This window comes from Ursus americanus, chromosome 16 (assembly GCF_024610735.1).
Source record: "Ursus americanus isolate L20-20 chromosome 16, mUrsAme1.1.p, whole genome shotgun sequence".
NCBI lineage: Eukaryota > Metazoa > Chordata > Mammalia > Carnivora > Ursidae > Ursus > Ursus americanus.
The window spans coordinates 40,252,508-40,279,202 of record NC_142142.1 but is presented as its reverse complement, the minus strand read 5'-3'; the positions used below and the strand labels follow the sequence as shown (position 1 = coordinate 40,279,202).

Below are 26,695 nucleotides of genomic sequence, written 5' to 3'. Positions count from 1 at the left end.
AAAGGCGTACATTTAGCCTAGAAAGAGAAAAGGCTGGTGGGAAGATAAAAGAACCACCCATTTTTCACATGACAGCTAAAAAGCTATCATGAGAAAAATAAAGCAGATCTGTGTTGTACTGGAAGTGCAGGAAAGTACATTCCACTTTAATATAATGAATAATCTTTAAACAATAAGACTCTTTTTGAAGAGTTGGGCGGTCATGTAACTGAGTTACGGTTTGCAACATCAGGCGTTGCAAATACGGAAGTAGAGGGCAGACAATTATCTTCCAAAGATAATGTAGAAGGAATTCTGATTTTGGAGAAAGCTAAGACCACATATTCCCTAGAAGCTGACATAATTGCAGTATTCAATGATCTTATGAACATGTAGCTTTACGAACATGCAGAGATAACTGGTATGAAACACAAGGCAAAATGAAAGTTTAACCTGAGATAACCTTTCTTTCTTAAAAAGTTCCTGCTGTCAGCTTACTCTTCTCATGTGCTTTCTCACAAAAATGGAGGTAAATTTCTCTATTCTACAAAATTAACTACAAAATAAAGGCTAAAGCAGACTTGCCTCAGGGATTTTTTTGCCCTTCCTCCAGAAAATCATAACCTTCCCTACTGTTCCCAGTTGGATCTTCTGATTTACCATTATCGCTGAAAACCTTGTCTTCCATTCCCATGATGGACTCAGGCCCCTCTGTCATCAACAAACAACATTTAAGGATGTTTAAGTTAAGGATGACTTCATGGGCCTGCACCACTAGGCAGATGGTGGTGCCACTTCTTGAGAAAGCAAAGACTTGGGAGAGGTGGTGAGAGGAGTAAGAAAGAATAATGCATAGTTCTGCTTTGTTCATGTTACATTCAAAGCGTCTATTAGACATCCAAGTGGAAGAATGGAGCTAGAGGAACCTTGAGCTCAAGAAAAGAAAAATCAGTACTAGAGATGGGAATTTGAGACTCTTCAGCATATAAGTGGTATTTGAAACCATGAAAATGGATGAAATCACTTGAGGAGATACTCCAAATTTTTTTGAGTGTCCAGGGACACTCCAAATTTTAGGGAGGCAGTTAGGGAGCTAGAGATAAGCTGGCAAAAAGACACAAGGAATGAATAGCAAGGTGGTCAGAGGAAGTTAGTCGACCAATGTGAAATGCTGGTGAGAGATCAATAATATGTAGACACTGAACCGATCACTGGCTTTGGTGAGACAGGTCACTGCAGCTTTGATTAAAAACAATTTCATATGAACAATTACATACCAACAAACTGAACAAACAACTTAGAAAAAATGGAAAAATTCTCAGAAAAATACAATTTACCAAGCCTGAACCAGAAAATCTGTGCAGACATCAATTACTAGTAAGGAGACTGAATCAAAACTATCTTGATGAAGAAAGGCCCAGGAGCAAATGGCTTCACTGGTGAATTTTACCAAACATTTAAAGAAGACTAACACCAATCCTTCTCAAACTCTTCCAAAAAACTGAAGAGAAGGGAAGACTCCCAAACTCATTTTACAAGGTCAGCAGTATCCTGACATCAAAACCAGAAATAGACACTAGTAGAAAACTACAGGACGATGTCCCTGGATGAATATAGATGCAAAAATTCTTACTATAATGCTAATAAACTAATTTCAGCAGCACATTAAAAGGATCATTCACAATGATGAAGTGGGATTTATCCCTGGGATGTAAGGATGGTTCAACATTCACAAATCAATCAATGAGATACGTCACATTAAAAGAATGAAAAAAAAAAATACGATCATCTAAAAGACACTGAAAAAGCATTTGACAAAATTCAACATCCATCCATGATAAAAACTCTTAAGAAATTAGGCATAGAAGGAGCATACCTCAACATAATAAAGGCTATATATGACAAGCCCACAGTTAACATAATACTCAATGGTGAAAGGATGAAAGCTTTTTCTCTAAGATCAGGAACAACACAAGGGTGCCCACTCTCACCACTCCTATTCAACACAGTACCAGAAGTCCTAGCTAGAGCAATCAGACAAGAAAAAGAAAACAAGGTATCAGAATTAGAAAGGAAGAAGTGAAGTTGTCTCTATCCGCATATATTTAGAAAATCCTAAAGACTTAATCAAAAACTGTTAGATCTAATCAATGAATTCAGTAAAGTTGCAGGATACAAAATCATTATACAAAAATCAGTGTGTTTCTATACACTAACAACAAAAACTCTGACAGAGAAATCAATCAATTCCACTTACATCAAAAACAATAAAATATTTACACACAAATTTAACCAAGAAGGTGAAAGATCTCTACACTGAAAACTACAAGACATTGACAAAAGAAACTAAAGACACAAATAAATGGAAAGGTAGCCCATATCCATGGACTGGAAGAATTAAGACTGTTAAAATATCAATACTACCAAAAGCCATTTTTAGGTTCAATACAATCCCTATCAAGATTCCATAGGCATGTTTTACAGTAGTTGACAAAACACTCCTGAAATTTATACAAAATCATCACGAAAGATCCCAAATAACCAAAGAAATCCTACAAAAGAAGAACAAAAAAGGAGACATCACACTTCCTGATTTCAAGCTATACTATAAATCTAAAGCCATCATAGTCACCTAAAGCACAAGCAACAAAATCAAAAATAATCAAGTGGGACTACAACAAACTAAAAAGTTTCTCCACAGCTAAAGAAACCATCAAAGTGAAGACAACATACAGAATGGAAAAATGGGTTTACAAACCATGTATTTGATAAGGAGATAATATCCAAAACATGTCAAGAACTCCTACAACTCAATAGCAAATAAATAAGTAAATAACCAACCCAGTTAAAAAATGGGCAAAGTCCCTGAATAGACATTTCTCCAAAGAAATATACAAAAGGCCAACAAGTACATGAACAGATGTTCAAAATCAGTAGTCATTAGGGAAATGCAAATTAAAACCACACACACATGAGATCTCACCTCACACCTGTTCGAATAGCCATCATCAAAAAGACAAGAGATAACAAATGCTGGTATGGAGGTGGAGAAAGGGAATCCTTGTGCACTCCTGGTGGGACTAATGGTACAGCCATTATGAAAACCAGTATGGAGGATCCTCAAAAAAATAAAAATAGCACTACCATATGATCCAGCAATTCCACTTCTGGGAACAGATCCAAAGGTAACAAAAACACTGGCTGGAAAAGATAGCTGCACCCCCACATTCACTACAGCATTATTTACAATAGCTAAGACATGGAAACAACTTATGTGTCCATCAATAGATGAATGGATAAAAAAGCTGTGATATATATACAGTGCAGTATTATTCAGCCATAAACAACAACAACAAGAAAATCTACCAGTGGCAACAACATGGATGACCTCAAGGGCATTATGCTAAGTGAGATAAGTCAGAGAAAGATAAATACTCTATGATCTCACTTACATGCAAAAATCTTAGAAAAATTAAATTATATTTAAAAACCCCAAGCTCAGAGAAAAAGAGAGAAGACTTTTGGTTACCAGAAGTTGGAATGGGGGGAGGGGAGATTGGAGGAAGGTGGTCAAAAGGTACTAACTTCCGGGGCGCCTGGGTGGCTTAGTTGTTAAGCGTCTGCCTTCGGCTCAGGGTGTGATCCGGGGGTCCTGGGATCGAGCCCTGCATTGGGCTCCTCTGCTGGGAGCCTGCTTCTTCCTCTCCCACTCCCCCTGATTGTGCTCCCTCTCTTGCTGGCTGTTTCTCTCTCTCTGTCAAATAAATAAATAAAATCTTAAAAAAAAATAGGTACTAACTTTCAGTTATAAGATAAATAAGTTCTAGGGATGTCATGTACAACATGATGAGGACAGCTAACACTGCTGTAGGATATATAGGAAAGGTGTTAAGATAGTAATTCCTAAGAGCTCTCATTATAAAGAAAACTTTTCTTCTTTTTATTGTATCTATAAGAGAAGATGAATGTTAGCTGAACCTCTTATGGCAATCATTTCACAACATACATAAATCAAAACATCATGCTCTATGTGTAGGCTTAAACTTACACAGTGATGTCAATTATTTCTCAATGAAACTGGGGGAAAAACCAATTTCATAGAGTGCTGGAACAAGAGCTCAAACGGATCAGGCTAAAGAAGAGAATGAGTGGTGAGGAAGAGGACATGGTAAATATAAACAACTGTTCCTGCACAGGGATCAAAGAAATCGATTAACAGCTGAAGGAAATCATAAGGTAGAGAAAAAGGTGGTTTAAGAGAAATTATTTATTCAGTTAAGATATTAGTGGTTCAAACAAGATAGAATTTGATTCCTCTCTCACTTAACCATCTGAAGATAAATGAGCAGTTCACTGCTACTAGGTGGCTCTGCTCCACAAGACCATCCAAGGATCCATCTTACTGATCCTTCTCCCACTAAAATGTTGCTTGCACCTGTAAGGCTGAATCACATGCACCAGCACTACACCGTCCTCAACCAAAGGGGGAAAAAAGGAATAGAAAGCAACTAGCTTCTTTTCTAAAGCCATGGCCCACATCATACACGTCACTTCCGGTCACATCCATTTAGCCAAAATTTCATCACATGACCACACTTAGCTGTAAGACAAGGTCAAGAAAATGTAGTCCAGTAGGGCAGCCATGTGCCCAGATAAAATCTGAGGGTCCTGAAAGGAAGATGCAGAGAATGTCACTGGGTGAATGACTAATCATCACTGGTCCACGTAATATAAGGCATGTCAGCATACAAAAAGAGATGATCCAGTAAGGAGAATAATTTACAGAAGAACATAATTGCAGAAGTGAAGGCCTTAAGAAAGTAAAAATGAATGAGATCCAAGACACAAATTTACTGCCTCAGAAGCAGGGACACTTGTACCTTACCACTTCTCAAATGGTTGACTTTTCAAATGCTTGACTTTTCATGAGAAAGGTTGTCCCCTGAATGCATTTCCAGGAAATTTAAGTAACCCTTTTCCAGCGTCTAGTAAATCAAGCTATTGCACAGAATGAGTGTAAAAATCTGGCCTGGACTGAACAGTTCACATGGGCTGCCTCCTGACAAGCTGATTCAGATAGCTGCTGCTCTGTTCAAAAAAATATGACCAAATTTCAGAGCTGAAGGGAGTCTACTAGGCTCATTTTACAAATGTTCAAGGCCACAAAGTATCCTCTCCCAACAGTACATCGTAAGTCCTCAAACTGCCACATCAAGGATCATCCCCCTGTCCTTTTGCCTACTTTTTTACAATATTCTTTTTCATAACAGAGTTATCTTTCCAATGAAATGAATACTTCCTGGGAGTAGAGACTCAATGCCCTTTTTAAATATCTATTCTCCACTGCGTTGAGCATGGTGCAAAATACATAGTAGGTACTCAACTCAATTGATACTTTTCAGTTCACTGATAAAAGAGATTTGGTTTCCCTCATCCTACTGGGGCCAGCACTGCTATTGAATCTGGAAGACTACTGGATATAAAACAACTAATAAGGACTGTCAGGTTCTCTATCCTACACACAAGGGAATAAAAACAATGAAGTCACGGGGCGCCTGGGTAGCGCAGTCGTTAAGCATCTGCCTTCAGCTCAGGGCGTGATCCTGGCATTATGGGATCGAGCCCCATATCGGGCTCCTCCACTGGAAGCCTGCTTCTTCCTCTCCCACTCCCCCTGCTTGTGTTCCCTCTCTGGCTGGCTGTCTCTCTGTCAAATAAATAAATAAAATCTTAAAAAAAAAAAAATGAAGTCACGATCATGCCTTATCCGAGATTATAAGACTGAACCCCAGATAATAAGATTTTACTATTTAAAGATAAAGAAATGGAATACCTAACTTTAGAATTCTTACCCAGAGTAGAGTGCTTTTTTTTTCCTGATAAAGACAATGTAAACATACCATAACCCTTCATCATGCATAGGTCATGCATGCTTTTCCTCTCAATGCTTTCAATCTCTGCAACCTCCAATATTAATGTACATTATAATCCACAGTATAAGATAGTAAATGGATATATAACCATAAGCCAAATAATAGGATCTCTCTGAAAACCAGAATTTTACTTCCACTCTGAGCATTCTGGTTCTTATATTTGTTATACGAAATTAAACCAAACACCTCATTTCTCATTCCCTTTTAACTGTCCTAAAACAATTTCCATTCAATACCCTTGTCCAGGTATACTGTGAAACTATAAACATCTATTTTACTAAATCTCTACATTTTACTACCTTGGGGAATAGTCACTCTCAAACTTCATCTCTCTAGATAACCTCTGGTTTGTTTTATTGTTTGTTTTAACCTTAAGACAAAACATTGTCTCCTCATGACACTGCGTCTTCTTCAGGCTTCCACCTTTTTTTTTAGGCGCTACAATTAGAAGCCTGCACTTCAGTTTTCCAGATACTGCTGCTCTATGGTTTTATCAGGAGGGCCCTTCTGCTTCTATCCCCCTGTTCTACCAAGGACAGTGTGGGGACATTAATGTCCTTCCTTATCTCCCTTGGATCATCCCACTGCACTTAAGCATCATCCAAGGCAGAAACTGCATGATTTGCAGGAATGCAAGAGCCACAATGACCCCAATTCTGTTTTGTTTAACTCCATTAGAACAATGACCTTTATTTGCTCACTCTTAATTTGGTACTCATGTTAAATAAACCAGCACTTGAAGTTGAAAAGCACATCCAATTTCTCAATTGTAAAATAATTTAAACCAAATACTTCAAAAAGCAGCTTAGGATCAAAGCCCCTGGAGAGTAAACTAGGTCTACCTTTAGAAAAAAAATATTGTTTTATTATTTCAACTCTGAAGATGTTATAGAAATGCTAATGCAAATCATAAGGGAAACATAGAGTGTCATACATGTAAGGAAAGTTATCTAACACCCTGGCCTCATTAAAATCGGTTTTTCTCACATATCTTTCTTTAAAAAAAAAAAAAATACCAGTACCAAATTAGAAGTGGTATTTAAATTGTCTGCAAACATAGAACAGTACCAGGGAATGCTTAAGAACCAGGATCTCCAAAAAATAGAGCAGAATTTTCTTTCCAACCATTTTAACCATCTAAATAAGCAAGTGATTAATAAAAATACAGTACAGGGGCACCTGGGTGGCTCAGCTGTTAAGCATCTGCCTTCGGCTCAGGTCATGATCCCAGGGTCCTAGGATCGAGCCCCGCATCAGGCTCCCTGCTCGGCAGTAAGCCTGCTTCCCCCTCTCACACTCCCCTTGCTTGTGTTCCCTCTCTCGCTGTGTCTGTCAAATAAATAGATAAAATCTTTAAAAAATAAAATAAAAAATAAAAATACAGTACAATTTATGGGAAATTTCTCAAGTTATTCCAATTATCAGTTGTTAACTAAACTAATGGTTTCAGTAAGGAGAAAATTCAGTAACAAGTAGCATAACACTCACGAAAACAACTCTGTAATACAGGGGCAAAGGTGACCTACAATATTTTAGACATATTTAATCATCATCATTATAATCATCATCTGTGACTCACTGAGTGCTTACTATATGCTTATATTGTGTTACGCATTGACAAGTATCATTTTATTTAATCATCATTACAACTTCTAAGACAGATTCTATTGTTATTCTCAATCAAAGAGGTACCTGAGGCACCAAGATGTTAATTAGTCTGTCCAGGATCAAAGTTTGTAAATATCACAGCTGGTATACAAATGTAAGTCTATGTGGCTCCAAAGCAAAAATGAGCACCTTTCCAGGGGTCTTAACCCCTATAATGCTCTGATAGGAAATAAGGCTTGTGCTAAGTAAAGCAAAAAGATTTTAAATCCTAAATCAGGGGTTGGCCAACTTTTTCTATAAAGGGCTAGAGCATAAATATTTTAGGCTTTGCAGGCCATAATGTCTCTGCTGCAAGAACTCTGCTGTTGTAGTGCCAATGCAGCCACAGGCAATACACAAACAAATGAGCATGACGGTGTTCTAGTAAAACTTTATTTATGGACACTGACATTTGAATTTCATATAACTTGGTACATGCTATGAAATGTTCTTTTTTTTTTCCAATCATTTAAAATTTTTAAATCAAGAGGCTTAATAAATACTTGCTGCTTGTTAAAAAAAATAATAAAATAAAACTTTTAAATCATTCTTAGCTCGTAGGCCATCCAAAAACAAACTGTGGGCCACATTTGGCCTGCAGAGTGAATTCTGCCAACTTCTATACTAAATAATTCAGACAAATAGAAAATATTTTTTTTACTAAACAGTTCTTCTCACAAATCCTAACTGTAACCTCCTTTGACATTTTGGGCTGTTTTTTTTTAAGACTTATTTATTTATTTTAGAAAGACAAGAGTGGGGGGCGCCTGGGTGGCACAGCGGTTAAGCGTCTGCCTTCGGCTCAGGGCGTGATCCTGGCGTTATGGGATCGAGCCCCACATCAGGCTCTTCCGCTATGAGCCTGCTTCTTCCTCTCCCACTCCCCCTGCTTGTGTTTCCTCTCTCGCTGGCTGTCTCTATCTCTGTCGAATAAATAAATAAAATCTTTAAAAAAAAAAAAAAAAAAAAGAAAGACAAGAGTGCTAGCGGGGGCAGGGAGAGGGAGAGGGAAAGGAAGAGAGCGGGAGAGAGGGAGAGAAAGAGAATCCTCAAGCAGACTCCCTGTGGAGCCCAACACAGGGCCTGATCCCAGGACCCTGAGACCATGAGCTGAGCCAATATCAAGAGCCAGACGCCTAACCAACTGAGCCACCCAGGTGCCCCTCCTTTGCTATTTTGAACTGATACTTTAAAGAAGCTCAAAGTCTCAATAAGCTTGACATCTGTCCCAGAATAATCAAAAATTCCAAAGAATCCAAAACTACAGGGGCACCTGGATGGCTCAGTCAGTTGGGCATTTGCCTTCAGCTCAGGTCCTGATCCCAGGGTTCTGGGATCGAGCCCCACGTGGACAGGCTCTCTGCTGGGACGGGGAGCCTGCTTCTCCCTCTCCCTGCCACTACCCTGCTTGTGCACATGCTCTCCCCTCAACATCCCCCCAACAAATAAATAAATAAAATCTTTAAAAAAAAAAAAAAATCCCAAAGTATAGGTACTACATATGGATTTCCTAAGAAAGAATCATAAAATTTTGGAAGTAGGAAAAAAAGAAAATTGGAAGTGGAAGAGATCTAACACATTCTCATCCTTAAGTGCATTTTAAAAAATTGACGTTAAGATATTTTAAACAATTTAATACTAAATTTATATGTAAAAACAGTAATACCTTACATATATAAAAAATTTTACAAAGCATTTTCACATTCCTTCTCTCATCTCATCCTTCACAACTCTGTTAAGAAAGACAATGCAAGCCTTCCCATCTCCGTTTTGTACATAAGGAAAACAAGCTCAGGAATGTAAGTTGCCCAAAGGGAACCATGCCACACAGCTACTAAATGGCAGAACTGCAACCATGACCTGGTTTCAAGTCCTCCTGTCTCTTTACTATTTGCATGGACATCAGATTTCACGTTAACAGGTTAAATCCTAAAAACTCTCAAAGAACGTTAGCCATTATCTATAAATACAACATAACACAATCTTTATTTTTTTTTATAACACAATCTTTAAAATACAATGTTTAGTTCATTTCGTTCCATTTTTCTTCTGCTACCACAGTCTTCTGAAGAAAACAGGTGTTACTCCTTGACATTTGTTAAATGCATTTACAGTCAACAGTGAATCTATATATACTGTGCAGACAATACATCCTGGCCCAGCTTGGAAAGGGAAAACACTGCTCAATAAGACATCTAAAGAGAAAATAAGAGAAAGAGAATGGGAGGTGGAGACCAATGTATTGCCATTAAAGTCTCACCCAGCTGATGACTGGAAAATGATGTGGGGGTTGGGAAAAGAAAATAAAAGAAACAGAACAACTGGAATTTAAACCAACATCAAAGACTCTAATGACAGTTGAACCTGCCTGGCTGCTTCCTAGTCACCCCCTAGAAAACAAAACAGTTATATAACCAGGGAAGGTTCCTCCAACTAACATTTCCTCTCTGGCCCACTTACACTTCATCGCCCACCTCAATGTGCATGACCATGCAGTAAACTGGGCCTCCACACCAGCTATGGCTGGACAAGTCTCTGTCCAAAGTGCTGCTTTATTCCATGGACTGCTATAGGGACGATGGTATGAAGATGACTGGTTTGAGCACAGTTCCAAACTCACACCATTCTAGAGACCTACTCTATAAAGCACCACCGTGTATCCAATTTTAGGAATGAAGCAGACTCCAGATATTCCTGAAAATGGAAATCAGAACACCATAATCCCTCATCTTCATGAATAGCCCTATTAAAAAGGATTTACACCAATGAGTACTTGAAAAACTTTGAGGTCATGCGGAAGCAGCAATTAAGCTTCTATTTCCTTCACTCTCAAGTCCAAGGAGCAAATACCAAGATTCCGAGTTGGACTTCAATTTACCCGATAAGGAAAAATACATTAATGAATCAGAACCGTCACTACCCAAAAATATTACAACTCCTATTACTGAATCAAGTTAGCACATTTTCTGGACTCTCCTGGCCACTGTACTCTAGTACCATGTACTTTTTCTTCTTCCAACAGAAATAGGAATATAGACAATGTTTACAAAAGCAACCAGTGTATCAGAAGTTATTTCCATTCAGACTGACTTAAAAGGTCTAAATCTGTGCCAAATAAAACTCTGAAAGAATGGAAAATAAAAGCGATGCTGACAACAATGCAATGTGGCCCAGCTGCCAGCTACCCATGTAGCATCATGCAGTGCCCGAAGCACTTTAAAAGCAGATTGCAATTCTGCATGCAGATCAAAATTATAATTATCCAAATTCTATTTCCTAAAAGATAACTATCAAACTGCATCCAAACATCCTGCTGTAAGTTTTCTCCCCTCCACCTTCTTTAAGCTTCAGCGACAGAAGGTGAAGTTATAAAGGGTCCAGAAGTAGATTAAAGCTAAGAAATCAGGTTTGACTTTCTCTCCCTGCCGTTTGTTGTGATCTATTCGCGAAAATCTTTAACATAAATATTTACTCAAGTCAACAAAAATGAGAAAGGCAAGATACATACATGGGTGGCGGGTGAGTTCAGGGCGGGGGGGGGCACTAAAGTCACCGGTATCGTCCAATATGTAGCGGCAAGTTCAGCCAATTAGAAAGATGAGAGGGAAAACTCCAAGGGAGTCCTGCGAGCAGAGACGGCTCGCCCAGCCTGCCCCATGCTCACCAGGGGGCGGGCACCGCGAGGTCGCCCGTGGGCAGCGGAGGGAAACGCTCGAGCGGCGGCTCCTCTGGGAGCGCCCGTGTCCCCAGAGCCCCCACTCGGCCATTCCCTGGGAGTCACGGCTCTTGCCTGACTTCAGCCTCAGGCGCGAAGCACTGCAGCAGGCCAAAAATCCGTCCGAACCGCTGGTCCGCCCAGGCCGTGGGGAAACTGGAGATGTGAGCGCGGGAGGCGGTCGGCCCGGAGCGCGGTCCACCCCGGGAGGCTGGAGAAATGAGTCCGGGGGGGGGCGGGGGGAGGGTGGTACGGGGGAAACCCGAGATGGTCTTCTAAGAACATTCGATCCGGAACCTTTACTTTAAAAAAATTTTTCTTCTAAAAAGGAAACCAAGGCCCCCGCAGCCTTCCCTGCGGCGCCTGCCCACGTCACCGGAGCCCCCGGCCCTCCCGCGGCCCCCGCCTTACCGAGCCCCGCGGCCCCGCCGCGCCGCCGCGGCGTCGCTGCGCCCCGCTCGCCGCTCCGTGTCTGCCCTCCGCGGGCGCCGGGCCCGACGCCCTCCTCCTCCTCCTCGCCGCCGCCGCCGCCGAGCACCGCCCGCGCCGCCGAGCCTAGCGCCTGGCCGCCGAGGGCAGCCGCGGGGGCTCGGCCGGGCGCCCCCCGCGCCAGCGCCTCATCCCGCCTCGCCGCCCCGTCAGGCTCGGGGGCGGGGACGCCGGGCTCCGGGCCGCGGCCTCAGAGTCCCCACCTCCGACACGCACCGCGCTCGCCCTCCCCCGGCGGAGTCGGCCCCGGGGACTCGGTCCTGCGGTACCCGAGACCCCCACCCGGACGCCTTCGGACCGCCCCCGCCCCACTCGCCGGCGCGCGCCCAGCCGGAGCCCGCCGCCGGCCCAGCCTCCGCCTCCTCCGCTCCGCCTCCTCCTGCAACCGCGACGCCCGCAGCGGGGAGAAGAGGCGCGCCGCCGCGGCCGCGGGCACGAGCACGCGCGAGGAGGGCGGGCGGAGCGCGCGCGCGGCCGAGGGCGGCGGGGGCGCGCCCAGGCCTCGCCTGCTGTTGTCCCGGGAGCGCACGTGCACTGCGGGGGAGGGTGGCGAAGGGCGCGTGGCTCGCTTTCCCCGGGGGCGCGAGGGCCGGCGGGGAGCGGGAAAGGGGCTCAGATGCTTGCTGTTTTGGGGATTCGGGCGTAGTCTGTTTCCTCGGCTTCTGCATTGTGCTGCGGTGCAAATATAAAAAACCTGCTGCAGCAGCAGTAACACCAGGAAGAGACATCCTCTGAGACTACGGCAGTGGCTCCTCTCCACTCCCTACTGACCCCTGAATACTGTCACCGCGCGGGGGAGGAGTGGGGGCGTTGCCGCAAGTCAGGAAGATCCTCGTCGCTCCAGCGCTGGCGCATTTGCTCTAAAGCCAACTTGCATCGGTTAGTATTTGGAATCGGAGGCCTAAAAGTTCCTTCAGTTGGTTTCTTCATTCAGAGTTATGGACCAGAAGATGGGAAATGACATGTCAGGGGCCAGGAAGGACAAGCAAGGGTGAGAGAGTAGCAAACCTGAAGGTGCGTGGCTAGACTGAAAAATCGATTTTGGAGAAAGCGAAGGAGCTCACGGGGAACAGCCTGCCTGTGAATGGCACTGCCCTTGGTTTTTCCCCTCTTCCTTTTGTTCAGCCTCCAGAGACTGAGCAAGCCTTCCACCTGCAATAACCATCTGTGTAACAGAATATATCTTGACATTCTACCGTTCTATTTTCGTTGTTTTCTTTTATATGTGTACCTTTCACTTCTGATTCATTTAGTATCTAAATGTTGGAGTTGGGGGTGGCGGGAAACCTACATCATTTAACTCTTAGCCTTCAAACCTACAGATGCCAAATACTGCATCATCTAATATCACTGCAGTGATTTGGGTCCACTCAGCATTCAGTCATTTTAGTGGGTGTCATTGAATATAAAACGTGGCCTTGACCACGCTTACCAGAATTTCAAGGGCATGTCCATGAAACAGGATTTCAACACATGCTGGGGAGAAATTAGGGAGTGAGCATGTTGAATAATCCCACTCTTGCCAGCTTCAGTAAAACCAAAGTTCTTTAGGGGCGCCTGGGTGGCTCAGTCAGTTAAGTGTATGACTTTGGCTTTGGTCATGATCTTGGGGTCCTGGGATGGAGTCCCAGCCCCAGAGTCCACCTCTCAGCTCAGCAGGGAGTCTGCTTGTCCTTCTCCCTCTCCCCCTATCCCTCCCCCTGCTTGTGCTCTCTAATAAGTAAATAAAATCTTTTTTAAAAAATAACAAAAGTTTCTTTCAAGATCAAGATTCTGGATATTTTCTAGCAGAGAACAGGGTAAGGGATAGAATGGGAAGATTTGCATAGAGGGACAAACTGGGATGGGAACATTTCAAGAAGCCTATTTCAAATAAATTATATCCTAGCCTAGCCATCTGCTGGAAACAGGTACACTTAGGATCCATAACAGTCTTAATGGATACTTCCTAAGTGCTGGAGAAACAGCAAGATAAATCATGAAAACAGGAGACCTTAATTTTAACACAAACCCATAGTTTAAAAATTACTCTTTCTCCAAACTGCAACAGTTCCAGGGGTTTGCCTTTTGGCCACAGGGGGCCATCTCTGGAGAGAGGGACATGTATGCAGAGAGGGATTGATTAACTTGTGTTGTTCCCGGGACTGGTGAGCATTAAACACAAAACTTCCTATGATGTCAAGAAGAAGCCAGTACGGAACAGTAAACCAAGTCAGCATGGGAAACAAGTTTTGCCCAAGGCTCCAGTCCCTTGCCTACTCTCCACTACAATAACGACATTCCGCATTCTTTTTGAAAGCCTTCACATCCCACAGTTTTGCCATCACACCCCAAAATTGAGCTGCAGTGGCTGAGTGTTAAGTGGTTTACGGTCAACCCGTGGAGAAGGTGAATAATACAGAAAGGAGCTAGGATTTATGCATACATTGGATGACACAGATATTTTACTTCGGAGTCTCAAAACATTTTGGTAACTTTCCCCCTGATGCTATTATATCGAGTTGAGAGAAAGAACAAATGGATTCCATATGTGTATTCGAAATGTCAGAGATGTTTGAGCAAGCTCTAGGGTGCTGATGCTCCTTGCTCTCATTCTGAGTCAGCACTCCCCCTCCTTGGAAAGAAGCATCCAAATATCCTATGAATAATAGTTATCATTGCTAAACCTGCAGATAAACTAAAGGTTGTGATTTCTGGGCAACTCTGCAGTCATCTGAATGCAGTGTTTCACATGTTTGTAACCAATTACTTCTGTCCTAATCACACCCTTAGTGATTCAATACATATATGCCCCAAAATTGCAACATCCGCTAAAAGAGGAAAAGCCTGTCTAGCTGTAAAATATGTTAATATTGTTATATAATGTTAAGTAGCTGCATTTGTTATGGTTTGAGTGAATATTCCCAAGGTGAGGGGCAAGAGAGGGAAAAGCAAGGCAAATCTGCCTTCCTTCTGAAGCTGTTGGAGGCCACAGCCTGGCACTGTCATCTTCCAGGCAGGAGCATCTGGGCTCACTCCTGGCACCTCTGATCTGTTGCCCTGCAGTCCCCTCCAGGAACTGAAGCAGCGTCATGGTGCAGGCAAACAGAGCCAGCGAGGAGGGCAGCCACACAGACAACTGCAACACTCACCTAACCTTGAGTTTAGAGAGAGCCTGGGAATTGAGCAAGGGAGAGGGGAGAAGCCTTTTCATCTCCAAGTCGAATGCTCAACAGCTGCCTTGAGAAACAGGAGTTGCTGAAAGTGGGCCAGGTTTAAGAGAGAATTTTCCTGAAGTGACATTGGACATTACCTTGTTTGTTTGTTTGTTTGTTTGTTTGTTTATGTCCTGGCCCAGGGACCAGCTCCATAAAGTGTCCCCATAAACCAGGACAACAAAATAGGTTTTTGAAAAGATGTGTTCTCTCGGTTGCCTTCTCCTAGCGAATACGGATGCCCATGGAGGAGCCTCTCTTAAACATGGAGCCCTTGAGCAACATCTTAGAAAGTGGTCAGCCATCCTATTCCCAGGGATGTGGCACATCCCTGGGGGCATGCATTGAAATGATAAACTTTGCATCTCCTGTCCTTCCTGGTCACATTTTGGTTCACATTAGCCTCTCTCACAATCTTTTAGGACTTTTGGTGGTTCTCCCACAAAGATTTTGTTTTTCAGTCTTTGAACCTTAACAACAGCTGTACCTCTCTACAAGTCTGCTTTGAATCATTCAGCCTGCTGGTAGCTCCTTTGCTGTCTCTTCCACTGAGTCCTTCTCTCCCAGGATTGTAAATGTTGGCTGCCCCAGGGCTCTGACCTTGGGCTTTTCTATTCCCTTTCTATACTCCTTCCCAGGGCAGTCTCTTCCAGCCTTTGGCTTTAAATAGCCTCTATACACTGATGTATATCTTTCACCCTGACCTCTCTCCAGCATTCCAGGCTCATATATCCAGCAGCCTACATGTCATCTCCATTTAGATATCTCGTACTTAATGTGTCCAAAACAGAACTCTTTACTTTCTATGTTAAAAACTAAACTTGGGCCGCCTGGCTCACTCAGTTCGTAGAGCAAGCCACTCTTGATCTCAGGATCGTGAATTTGAGCCCCATGTTGGGCATAGAGCCTACTAAAAAAACAAAAAACAAAACAAAAGAAAAACCCACCTCAAAATTGCTTCCTTCAAGTCTTTCCCAACTCCTGACAAAAACATCTCTTTCTCTCAAACACCGCTTTCATTTTAGCAGCAAATCCAAGTTCTACCTTCAAAACATATACTGAATTCAATCTCTTTCCTCCCTCTTAAAGTAACACCCACATCTGCCCCCCCATAATCTCTCTCCTGGGTGACTAACTGGTCTCCTGTTTCCATTCTTTCCCCTCCATGGTCTAGCCTCAACTTAGCAACCAGAGTATTTCTTTTCAAATATTTGTAAGATAATATCAGATTCTTTGCTCCAAACTCTCCGGTGCTCTATTCTTCTAATCACACTACAATCAAATCCTAAGCCCCTCCCTCGCCTTGCACGTCCATTTAGCACCCATGCACCTCTCCAGTCTTGTCTTTTTTTTTTTAAGCAACCTCTACATCCAACGTGGAGTTCAAACTCACACCCCCAAATCAAGAGTCACATTCTCTACCAACTGAGCCAGCCAGGTGTCCCACCAGTCTTGCCTTCTTAACATTCACTTTGCACCCTAGGAGGCCAGCCTCCAGCTGTTCTTAACCTAGCAAGCACCACTTCCCTCCTTTTAAAGTAACCTTTTCAACTACTGTCTAAATGGGTTTGCCCTCTCTATCCCCTTACTCTGCTTTTTTTTTTTTTTGTAAACAGAACAGATCACCCACATGATTATGTTTTGTAATTGATTATTAATTTGCCTCTCTTACCAAAAAGGTAAGACCTTGAGGTCAGGTACTTTGTTTATTCACCACAGTATCCACATCGCCAAACAAATGAATAAATTCTGTACTATCAGAGCACAAGATCTATACGCTCACTGATTTTCTGCTGTGACTTCTTGCTGTGGATGTATCTTTACACTTATTACACATGGGGACAACTGCAAATTATAAAATTATATAGTTTGCAATTTACTGCAAATCAAATCAAAACAAATTATATCAGAAATCTAAGAAAACATCAAGATTCAGCAGTGAGGGGTACATAGCAAGTAAGTAATTTAATGCCTATAAGGCAAAATCATACTCTAACCTTGTAATTAGGTTTTGATATGTTAAAGACACAGAAAATTAAAGCCAAGTTATATGAAATATCTCCTCATTCCCAACTAAAATAAGCACCATCTTGGAAAGAAACGAGGTAAATGTTAGCAGATGCTAGTTCTTGCTGTCATTTTTCTATCTTGTCCACTCTGTAACTTGAAGCAAGTTAATGACATCTCCGTGTTTCCATCTGTGAAATGGGCCTGCTCACTTTGTTCTTTAGTTGGGTCATAAAAGCAAAATAATTTAATTATTATGAAAAAGCTTTGGGGGAAAAAGACATTTGGAAATTGACAGTGACTCTTATGCCTCCCAAAGTCCTTTGTGTAATATTTTGAAAATGAGGCAGAAATCAATCTAATTTTGAAATACAATTGAAGACTTAACAAAAATCACTCAGCATTTCTAAAATGATCAGGAAAAAGTGTTCTGAGATACCAAAGCAACCCACTGTCTGAGCTCTACACTTGCCATCATCAGGAACCACTGAGATTCCATTTTATAGTCAGATGTGTACTTAGATCAGGAAATGAAAGGAATCACAATGAAACGTAAGTGGTTGAATAAAGTATTCATTCTGCTTTTTGGAGAGCAAAATTATGTAGAGGCTCGTGAAAGAATTAACAACGAGGCAGCTATACCATTTCTATATGCAAGATCCTTAAGGGGCAGCAAAATGTTTGGAAGGGAAATCGGTTCTGGAGAACTTTGAAGCTGTGTTTCCCCAGCAAACGTGCTGCTTTATTTAAAGCATATGTTTAATTGAGGTGGCTTGGAGGAAGCTAAATCTCTTATCAGTGGCTGTGCCAGTGGTGAGGGTGGTGAGATGTTGCTATTCCTCTTGAGAACACAAACTCAGGCGTGCACGCTCACACACACACACACACACACACACACACACACAACACTGTAAACACATTGAGTTTCTACCCCTCCCACAGAGCTCTGCCTGAATCAGCACTCTACTCAGCTGCTGGGAGATGCTCCCAGCCCCAGAGCCTTTTATTAGATCTAGAGAACTGAAACCAGTGTTGAGGAAGCGCATGGGAAAGTGACTTGGGAAAGCAAGAGATCAAAGAGAGGTCATTCAACTTGAGGGCTGCTGCCTTCCCAGGGTGCTCCCTGCAATTCCCCTCCCACGAGTTTGTCTCTTATGGCTTCCAGTTTCCAGAAATTAATGCATCTCGGAAGGTCTAAAACATCTGTGTTTTCCTGCTGTATTCAAAATACATGTTGGCTGAGAATTTACCTATGATTCTGAAACTTAGACGTTAGGTTTCCTGGGCAACTTGAGAAGAACTGTAGTAGATAATCCAACGTGCCATTTTATTATGATTTTTTTTTTAAATCACTTGCACTTGGCCTTGGAGGATATCTTGTATTTAACTTTAAGTAGGGACAATCCCTGGATATAGTGGGGGAGGGAGGTTCAGGGTCATAATATATCAGACAAAACAATAAAACTACCCTATCATAATATTAGCCCCCTGCTCCCCACTCAATTTTTTCTCTTATGTATTTCATGATGAAAACAAACAACAGCGCTCGTCAGAGTGGTATAAAAGGCCAGTCTCAAGCAGAGCTGCTAACAGACTCAAACTTACCAGTTCATTCCTTTTCTGGGTCATGATCTAATTTAAAAAGTATTTCTCTTTAGTTCCTGATGGATTTTAACCAAAAAGCAACAGCTACCATTTTACTCATGACTACAGAATACTTTGTTAAAGAGGACTACAGTAGTGACAGAAAAAGGTCAAGCAGCTGAGAAAGTTATAATTTAGGTAATTCAGCGTTTTCCATGCTTTGTGGAATACATTTCAATAGAAGACCTAAGGCTTTATCAACAAGTATGAGGCACTATTAACTTTCAGAGAAACTGAGGCACAGAGACTCAAATTCTGACTAACATTCAACCTGTACTTTATTATCTTTTTTTTTTTTTTCATGAAAGGCATCTCTTTCTCAATAAATGTATATTGATGGCCAGGTCATACGAAATTGGACAAGAATATTCTTTAAGAATGTATTACCTGTATGTCGCTGGAGAAAGCGTATCCAAACAAAAAAGCCGCATTTCACCCTCTTTCTGCCCCTCCACCACTGGAAGGGAGACCAGTGGTCCCTACACTTGCATCTCCCCCAGTGTCTCCCGTACTGTACCTCGTGCAGGTGGCCATGACTCTCCCCACACCCACAGAAAGCATCAAGAACAAATCCACATTCAGGCACTGTGTCTCAAGCGGATAAGCTCTGGTATATCAATTAGCCAAACCACTGGGATTTCACATATCCAGTCCTTACTCATTTTTTTTTGATGGGCAAGTAAGCCTCAATAAGAGAGCAATCCTTCCGTCCCAGCCCATTCCATCAGTTCCAGCCCTGCTTCTGGGAGTTCTCATATCCTACAACTGCCCAAATCCTCTGATGCCGTTTTTCGGGGAGAGAAAAACCTCCTCGACATCACCTTGATACTACAATGCATCCTTTTACAAGGAAAACCAAGTCAACCCTCCTGTTTCCTCGGAACAGATCGGGAATTGTGAGCCTTTCCTTTTACCGAGGGAGAAAGATCCCGTTAAGGAGATGACTAGCTCTCAGTCCGAAGCATCCTTTTTAGTTAAGTTCTCATCTGTATGGTACCAGGCTGGAGGCTAGGCAAAGAAGAGTGAACCGGGAGTCCCCTCCATTTCTCAGGGCTTCGAGTTGAAGATAGATCAAATCAGCAAAGGCTAATCTACGGGTACTCAGACATCAAACAGCTGTGCAAACATTGGACAGATGCATAAATTAAATACAAAAGTAAATAAAGTATTTACATTAGGTAAAAGTCATGTGGCTGCTGTTATTATTCTCCGCTGGCGCTCAGGAGGGAAGGAGGTCCATCAGGCTAAACAGATTGTGTTTTTCTGTTGCGGACGGTGTCAGCAGGAAGGAGAGGAAAGGTCACGTATGGCTAGAGGAACAAAGACAAACTGTTACATAAACTCTTGTCTGCTGATGCATGACCTCTAAACTTGGTCTTCAGGCTGAAGCGACTTTGTTTCTCAGAAATTACTTTTATATGCCAGACGATGCTTTTAGGAAACTGTGTCAGTAACTAATTTTAAAAGCGTCGGAGTGGCCAGCAATAGCAGGAACCCAATGGGCTGACCTGAGAGATGAAGTAAGAACTGTCTTCCCTCAAAGAATAACTTGCTATTCTACCTGTGTCCAGGGCGAAATGAAAGGAACGACCGGAGCCTCGTGCCATTGGAAACGCTGCCTGCTAGCCTGGCACGGTGGAAATTTCCTGTCTTCTCTATGGAGGAACTCTGGGATGTGACACAGCTTTATTTAGCCTAGATTCCTATACCCGACACCTGGAACATGGGAGAGATGAATGATTGATGAATTCTGAAGCTGCTCACGAGTCTCTCCCTACTTTAGGAAGCAGAAAGCAGTGTAGCCTATGCTGCTTCTTTTAAATAAAAATAGGGTTTTTTTAAAATTCATGAATATTATGTATAGTGTTCTATGTTTGAAAAAATAAAAATTTCAAAGCAGATAAAATAAGTCAAGCTCGTTGTTTAAAAATCAGAAATGGCAGTAGAATGGAAAAATCCATAATCCCACAATTTAGAGATAATTACTGTCAGTATTCTGGTACATATCTCCTATATATCTTTCTGAAATATGTATATATACTTATTTATAATTTCTAACAGAAGCAGGATCGTACTGAAAATAATGTGTGCAATCTGCTTTCTCCCTTAACAAGGTTTTTCATTTTTCATGTCAATAAATATTTATCTCCATTATTTTCATATGATCCTTTGTCCATGTCATACTCCCTTCACTATTCTCCTGTTGTTGGACAGTTCTAGTGCTGTGAGGTTTGTTTGCTCTAATTAGTGATAGCTGATGGGTCACCCTTGCTGAACAAGCAGACACATCAGGGACTTGGGAGAGTCAGAAGTCTTTCTTCACCTCCCAGCTGATGCCTAGAATTCCATGCTCAGGGCCTCAACCCTTTGGCTTAAGGGTTTTGTTTAGTTAAAAAGTAAGAACCCCCAGAAGGAGTGTTCCTTAAACACTATCCGACACAGACTTTCCGTTTTCCTTGGGAAGTCGTGAGAGGGTCTCAAAGACTGCTTCTATGCTCAGACCTTGACTGATCAAACCAGAAAAGTCCCTAAGTTCGTGCACATTCTGGTAGAACGGTTATACTTTTATAATTGATTAAAATCCTTGAGCAGTTGGAAACCCAGGTAATGCTATCTGGTACTAATTACTGCTTAAATTTAGTTTATTAGAGGAAACACACTCAGCCTTAGCTTATTCCCTCAATACCTGATCCAGATACTCATTAATTTTATTCTCATGTTTCTTGTATTTTGTATTTGTTCGATTTTTCTATAAATATAAATCTACTTTATAATCTATCTCGATTACTTCGTAGTCACTGAATTAATCTTACTAAAACCTCAATTTGTATTTCACTTCCAAGCAATCTAACTATGATTGGTGGTCTCCGGAATTCAGATGTGGTACCCTCTACTCCCAACAGGATGATAGGGGTTTTTTTTTAATTCGCATATCTGGGACTTTCTTAATCCCAATAAGTGTGTCCCTGAGGTGTGTTATCCAACTTTACTCTGTAAAAGACAGAGCCAAAGGAGAAGTGAAGATCCCTGTTTCTATGTAACTGTGTGTGTGCACGTGCGTGCAGGAGAGAGGAGGAAAGAGAGAGAGACAAAGAGAGATCCATCTCTAGAGACAGAAGGCCAGCGATGTCAAGGGCTGCCAGGTATTTAAGACATGCTAATTGCTGCTGTTACTAAAGTTTTGTTTCCACAGAGACTCACAGAGCAACCTTGGGGAAATGACTGAATGCTTCCACTCCTCCAATCACACATCTAAACACCAAGGACGGTATTATTTTCCGACTCCTTCCATTACCAAGGTATAAGAATGAATTAGTTTAGGGCGCTTGGGTGGCTCAGTTGGTTAAGCATCTGCCTTGGGCTCAGGTCATGATCCCAGGGTCCTGGGATGGAGTCCCACGTGGGGCTCCCTGCTCAGCGGGGAGTCGGCTTCTCCCTGTCCTTCTGCCACTCCCCCTGCTGGTGCTCTCTCATGCTCTCTATCTCTCAAATAAATAAATAAAACCTTTTTTTTTAAAAGACTGAATAAGTTTACAGTGATGTTTTGAGATTCGATGGGAACATTATGACTTCACGTGCCTTTTATATTGCTGTATTTTCCCTCAGCTGTTCAGGAAGGACAACAAAGCTAGAGATGTTTCTTTTCTATACCGCTCTCTTGGGAAGAGGACCCAATGGCTGAAACTAACAAGTTTAAGAACTGAGTGGGGGGTGTGGGGGGAGGAAGAGAAGATGAGAAGAAGAGAGGGTAAAGGAAGAGAGAGAGAGAGAAGGGAATCATAACCACCCACTCACACATATTTGGCATTTCAAGCTTTGAGCAGTTAATAACCAGCTCCTTGAGTTGGAAGCTGTCATGCCCAAAATGCTGTTTTATTGTTCTCACACACCCTACCGAGCACACCTTCCTTCCTGAAAAGGCTCAGCACAAACCCACTTTTCAGCTTTGAAAGGCAAAAGAGTGGAATGGGGTTTAAAAGGAAATACAAAAGCTCTCATAAAATGGAGTAAGGACCAAAGGCTCTAACTCCAGGAGGCCAGTATTTTAAAGCAAATACTCCAATTGTTTTCCACTGCTCTGTATGTGTCTATTCACAAAGAATTGGGGTTTCCAGTGTGGTTTGTCTGGATTCCCTTCCTCTGACAAGGGGTGGGTAACCTCATCGCACCACTGGGAGAGCCACAGGAAGGAGAATGGATGAGGGAGTCTTTTACAGAAAATTGTGAGTAATGCCAAAATAAAGATAGCATGCAGAGGAAAGACAGTCCAGGATCTCGAGGCAGCGAAGGAGCCTGAGGAGGCCACCAAGTTGAGCAAAGCAACACGTATGGAAGCCAGAGAACAGAGCCAGGTGGCAGAGAGATAAGAAGACCAAGGCAGGAAGTAGTAGGGTCAAGAGCTACAGGGAAGGCTGTCCTGGGCAAACACTTGGGACAAGGGTGTACACCAGCTGGCTCTTTTTTGCTTAGTAAGGCAGCACGTGTGGGAAGCCAGGTTATTGAAGGGTGAAGGGGGACAGACCTCTAAGGTTAAACCAGTTGATCTGCAACCATTCAGGAGGCTCTGAACTTCACCATTTATCGAGATGATACCCTAAGAATCTCTGACATATATTGAATGCTTCCTCTGCTCCCTGCTAAGCTGTGAACACTAATTAGCAATGTCGTACTTAATATTTGCAACAACAATATCAAGTAGGTGTAATTGTCCCTGCTTTGCCTCCCAGAGAACTGAGACAGAGGTTAAGTAATTTGCCTAAGATCACATAATAACCGGCAACGCTGTGGTTGGGAGTCTGGTCTCCGGGTCTTCAGAGCCCCAGTTCTTCTCAAACTTGAGATAATTGAATATGCGCATTCCTCCTCCCTCCCAGATATTCTGATTCAGCGGTTCTGGGGTGGGACCTGGAAGTCTGCATTTTAACATGCATCCCAAGTGTTGCTGATAAGGGGGTTCCCATCTCCCTGGAAGACACACCAAAACACCACCCTACACACCAGCAAAGGCCAGAGACAAGCATTTAGGAAACAAGGGTGGAAATAAATTGGAGGGAAAAACGTAGAAAAGATTTCACCTGATAGTCTATGATAGTCTTGATAGTCTATTTCTTTTTCTCCCAAAACGTGTTTCCTCTTGTTTGGAAATAGCCAAGAGTAGCCAATCTGGTAACAAGAAGGATCGAGCTTCCCCACTAGCTTAGGTCCTGCAGAAGACCCTACTTCCTTGTTCAACCACAGGTTAGGGCTACAGACAGCTCTCCCCTAAACATCCCTGCAACTGCATTCTACAAAGCTCTCAGGGCGGGAACACAAGACACAGTCATTTCTCAGATGTGAGAATCCCATTTCATTGGTCCGTACAAGGAGGGTAAGGACTTGCCTTTCCAGCTATTCCAAAGACAACTTTGAAACAAAGGGACTAGTTCTCACAATTACCTACCAAACAAAGCACATTGATAAAGATCACTGCTAGGTTTCCCAACAGCATTATCATGCACAAACTGGCATTTCTCTTACTTTGTTAAACTCTTGAACTCCTGGATCAAGCTTTGGGGGAGAAATCCATCTTGTTCACCATATGTTTTCTCATCTCGCAGGGTCCCACCTTGAGGGGCTGTAACTTGCTTTTTTACCTAGATTTCCTAAAGAGGTTGGGAGACAAGATTTTAGTGAAACCACAGGAAGCTGTAACTAGGTTTCTTGCAATTTTCATTTTTCCAAATGAGAGCCAAGGGGCCACTTGAATATCTCATAATCTACATCAGCTGGAAATGTTCTTGAGGATTTGTTTATTTCTTCTTCGAATCTAAGTCTTCGCTCCTCTGTCTTTGCTGCCCTTCCACTCCAGCGTGTCTGTAAGCTCCTTTGTGGCCTCCACGGCAGGCCTCGGGCCAAGGCAAAAACGGATTCTTTTCATCTATTCAAGTGTGATCTGGGCCAGACAAGTCCGCTCCACAGGCAGGAGGCACAGAAAAGTATTCTGTATTCAGCTGTCAGCTCTGCAGACTCTGTAGCGGGGGCCCGGCCCTCGACAGAGCCCGAGCAGTGACTCAGGCCATTCGGCAGAGCAGGGAATGCTGTTTGCTCGGCCCTTCCCTTCACCTGAACAGGGCATCCTGGTAGAGAGAGAAGCAGAATGGTGCACCCTGTCCCAACCACTTCCTCTAAGTGCACTTCCAACTTTAAAAAAAAAGTCCTTCAGCCTCTCAGACCTGCATTTCTTTTCGAGATGCCAGGTACATGTAAAGAACATTACAGTAGCTCTATCTGGAGTGGATTAATACAATAAGAATGAGCTGGTCTGTTGGCACTCAACAGTATTAAACAGAGCTCTCTCCCTGTCTTTATTTTCTTTTAAGATTTTATTTTATTTTTTCAGTACTCTCTACACCCAACGTGAGGCTTGAAACTACAACCCTGAGATCAAGAGTTGCACGTTCCACTGACTGAGCCAGCCGGGTGCCCCACTCTACCTGTCTTCTATACACGGAGGATACAATGCTTGAGGTATATTAACAGGAGATCTGGGTGAGAATAGAGATTGAGCTAGGTGAAAATAACTTTCCTTTGTGTCAATTTACAAAAATAGGTTTTCTCTCTAGTGCCTTTTGAAAACTGCCCCTCAAACTAAGTATGATGATGTCATGTAAAACAAAGATGCCTACTGTTCTAGTATTCAGTGCTGTTCTAAATGTGCTCTATGAGAATAAAATAAGAATGACAAATACTGACAAAGGAGCGGGAAATCTTTCATTACTTCATTAGAATATTATTGTATATCTGCAAAAAACAAAAAACTCTTAGAAATAATGTAAGAATTCAGTAAGGTGACAGGTTGTAGGATAAATACACACACACACACACACACACACACACAAACTTTCTGATATTCCAAAATATAACCTGTTAGAAAATAAAAATGGCAACAATTCTCACTAACAGCAACAAAAATATAAGTTACCCAAGAATAAATTGAATAATAAAAACTGTATAGCATCGAAATGAAGGAAACCATAAAATACTGTAGAAAGGTTTTAAAAAGACTAGTTCCTGACCAGTAAATCTCAGTATTGTAAGGATGTCAATTCTCCCCAAAAGGATCTATAAATAAAAGAAATTCCCATCAAAATCTCAGCAAGATACTTTTTGGAGGGATACTAGGGAAAAAAATTATTCTGTTAAAAGTTAATTTGCAAAAAGATAAGATCATAACTATCTAGCAAATATAAAATGAACAAAGATCATTAATGAGGAAACCAGTGAGAAGTTATGATTGATGCAGAGAGCATTTGAAAATTTCAGTGTATATAAGCAATTTAACAAATAAGTGTTAATGCCAAGTTTAATTTTTAAAAAAACTGAGTAATTCCCAACAGGCCATAGATCTTAGAGATGACCTGTTTCACAAGACAAAAATTATTTGTATCTCTACCAGACAAAAATGTACAACTTCGCAAGTAATCTCACCAAGTCTGGAAATTTCATCTGTAGAAAACAACGAACTAAATTTATTCTCCTGTAAACCTAAGCTGGAATGACATTAAAAGGATGTGCTGCTCATCCTTCTTCTATTTCCAGGGTTTGGATGATTTTTATGAAAATCCTAAAGGTCATTGAAAGAATAAACTTGAAGGTAACTAAGTAATTTTTGAAAAACAAAACAGAACAAAAACAAGAGAAAGGCCGTTTGCCTTACCTGTTAAAACGAGACCGCTAATAAACAGGAGAGTGTCCTACCTTGGTGAGATTAACGAATTCTCACATCTATTTTCACCAGCTATCCCTCTGAAACTTGGGGAATGCATGCTTGCTTGTGCATATTTCTCTCTCTCTCTCTCTCTCTCTCTCTCTCTCTCTCTCTCTCAGAACTGCTGTCATCCAGTAAGCAGACTCCCCCCTCTGCCCACTTCCCTACGCCCAGCCCTGCCATTCCAATCTACACATCACTAAAATGTTAATAACGCTTAGGCTCTGACTCACAGCCCAGCTCTTTGTCATCACACACTATTGGCCAGAACGCCAAAGATGGGGAGGAGCCAACGACATTTCTTACAGTGACCATGATGTTTGTACCAGTCTGTCACACC

At 42.2% G+C, this 26,695-nt stretch overlaps 2 protein-coding genes and 1 long non-coding RNA gene across 3 annotated transcripts in view; 1 reads left to right on the top strand and 2 right to left on the bottom strand.

Moving 5' to 3' along the window:
- ARHGAP32 (Rho GTPase activating protein 32) overlaps positions 1-11,778 on the bottom strand; it is a 293,982-nt gene extending 282,204 nt beyond the window's left edge. Inside the window, exon 1 of the mRNA XM_087868278.1 lies at positions 11,686-11,778. The gene's annotated coding sequence lies outside the window, so the exon portion shown is untranslated. The remainder of the gene's footprint in view (positions 1-11,685) is intronic.
- On the top strand, positions 11,157-13,456 carry LOC148108793 (uncharacterized). Its single transcript, XM_087868019.1, has 2 exons — positions 11,157-11,438; positions 11,604-13,456. Exons 1-2 carry the CDS (start codon positions 11,157-11,159, stop codon positions 12,450-12,452), a joined length of 1,131 nt encoding a protein of 376 aa, XP_087724145.1. The 3' UTR covers positions 12,453-13,456.
- Positions 13,457-18,663: 5,207 nt separating this feature from the next.
- LOC148108792 (uncharacterized) lies at positions 18,664-26,493 on the bottom strand. Its single transcript, XR_015727039.1, has 3 exons — positions 26,305-26,493; positions 24,126-24,250; positions 18,664-19,918 (listed from the first exon to the last, which is right to left on the bottom strand). It is a non-coding gene; the product is annotated as an uncharacterized LOC148108792 (long non-coding RNA).
- Between the last annotated feature and the right edge of the window lie 202 nt (positions 26,494-26,695).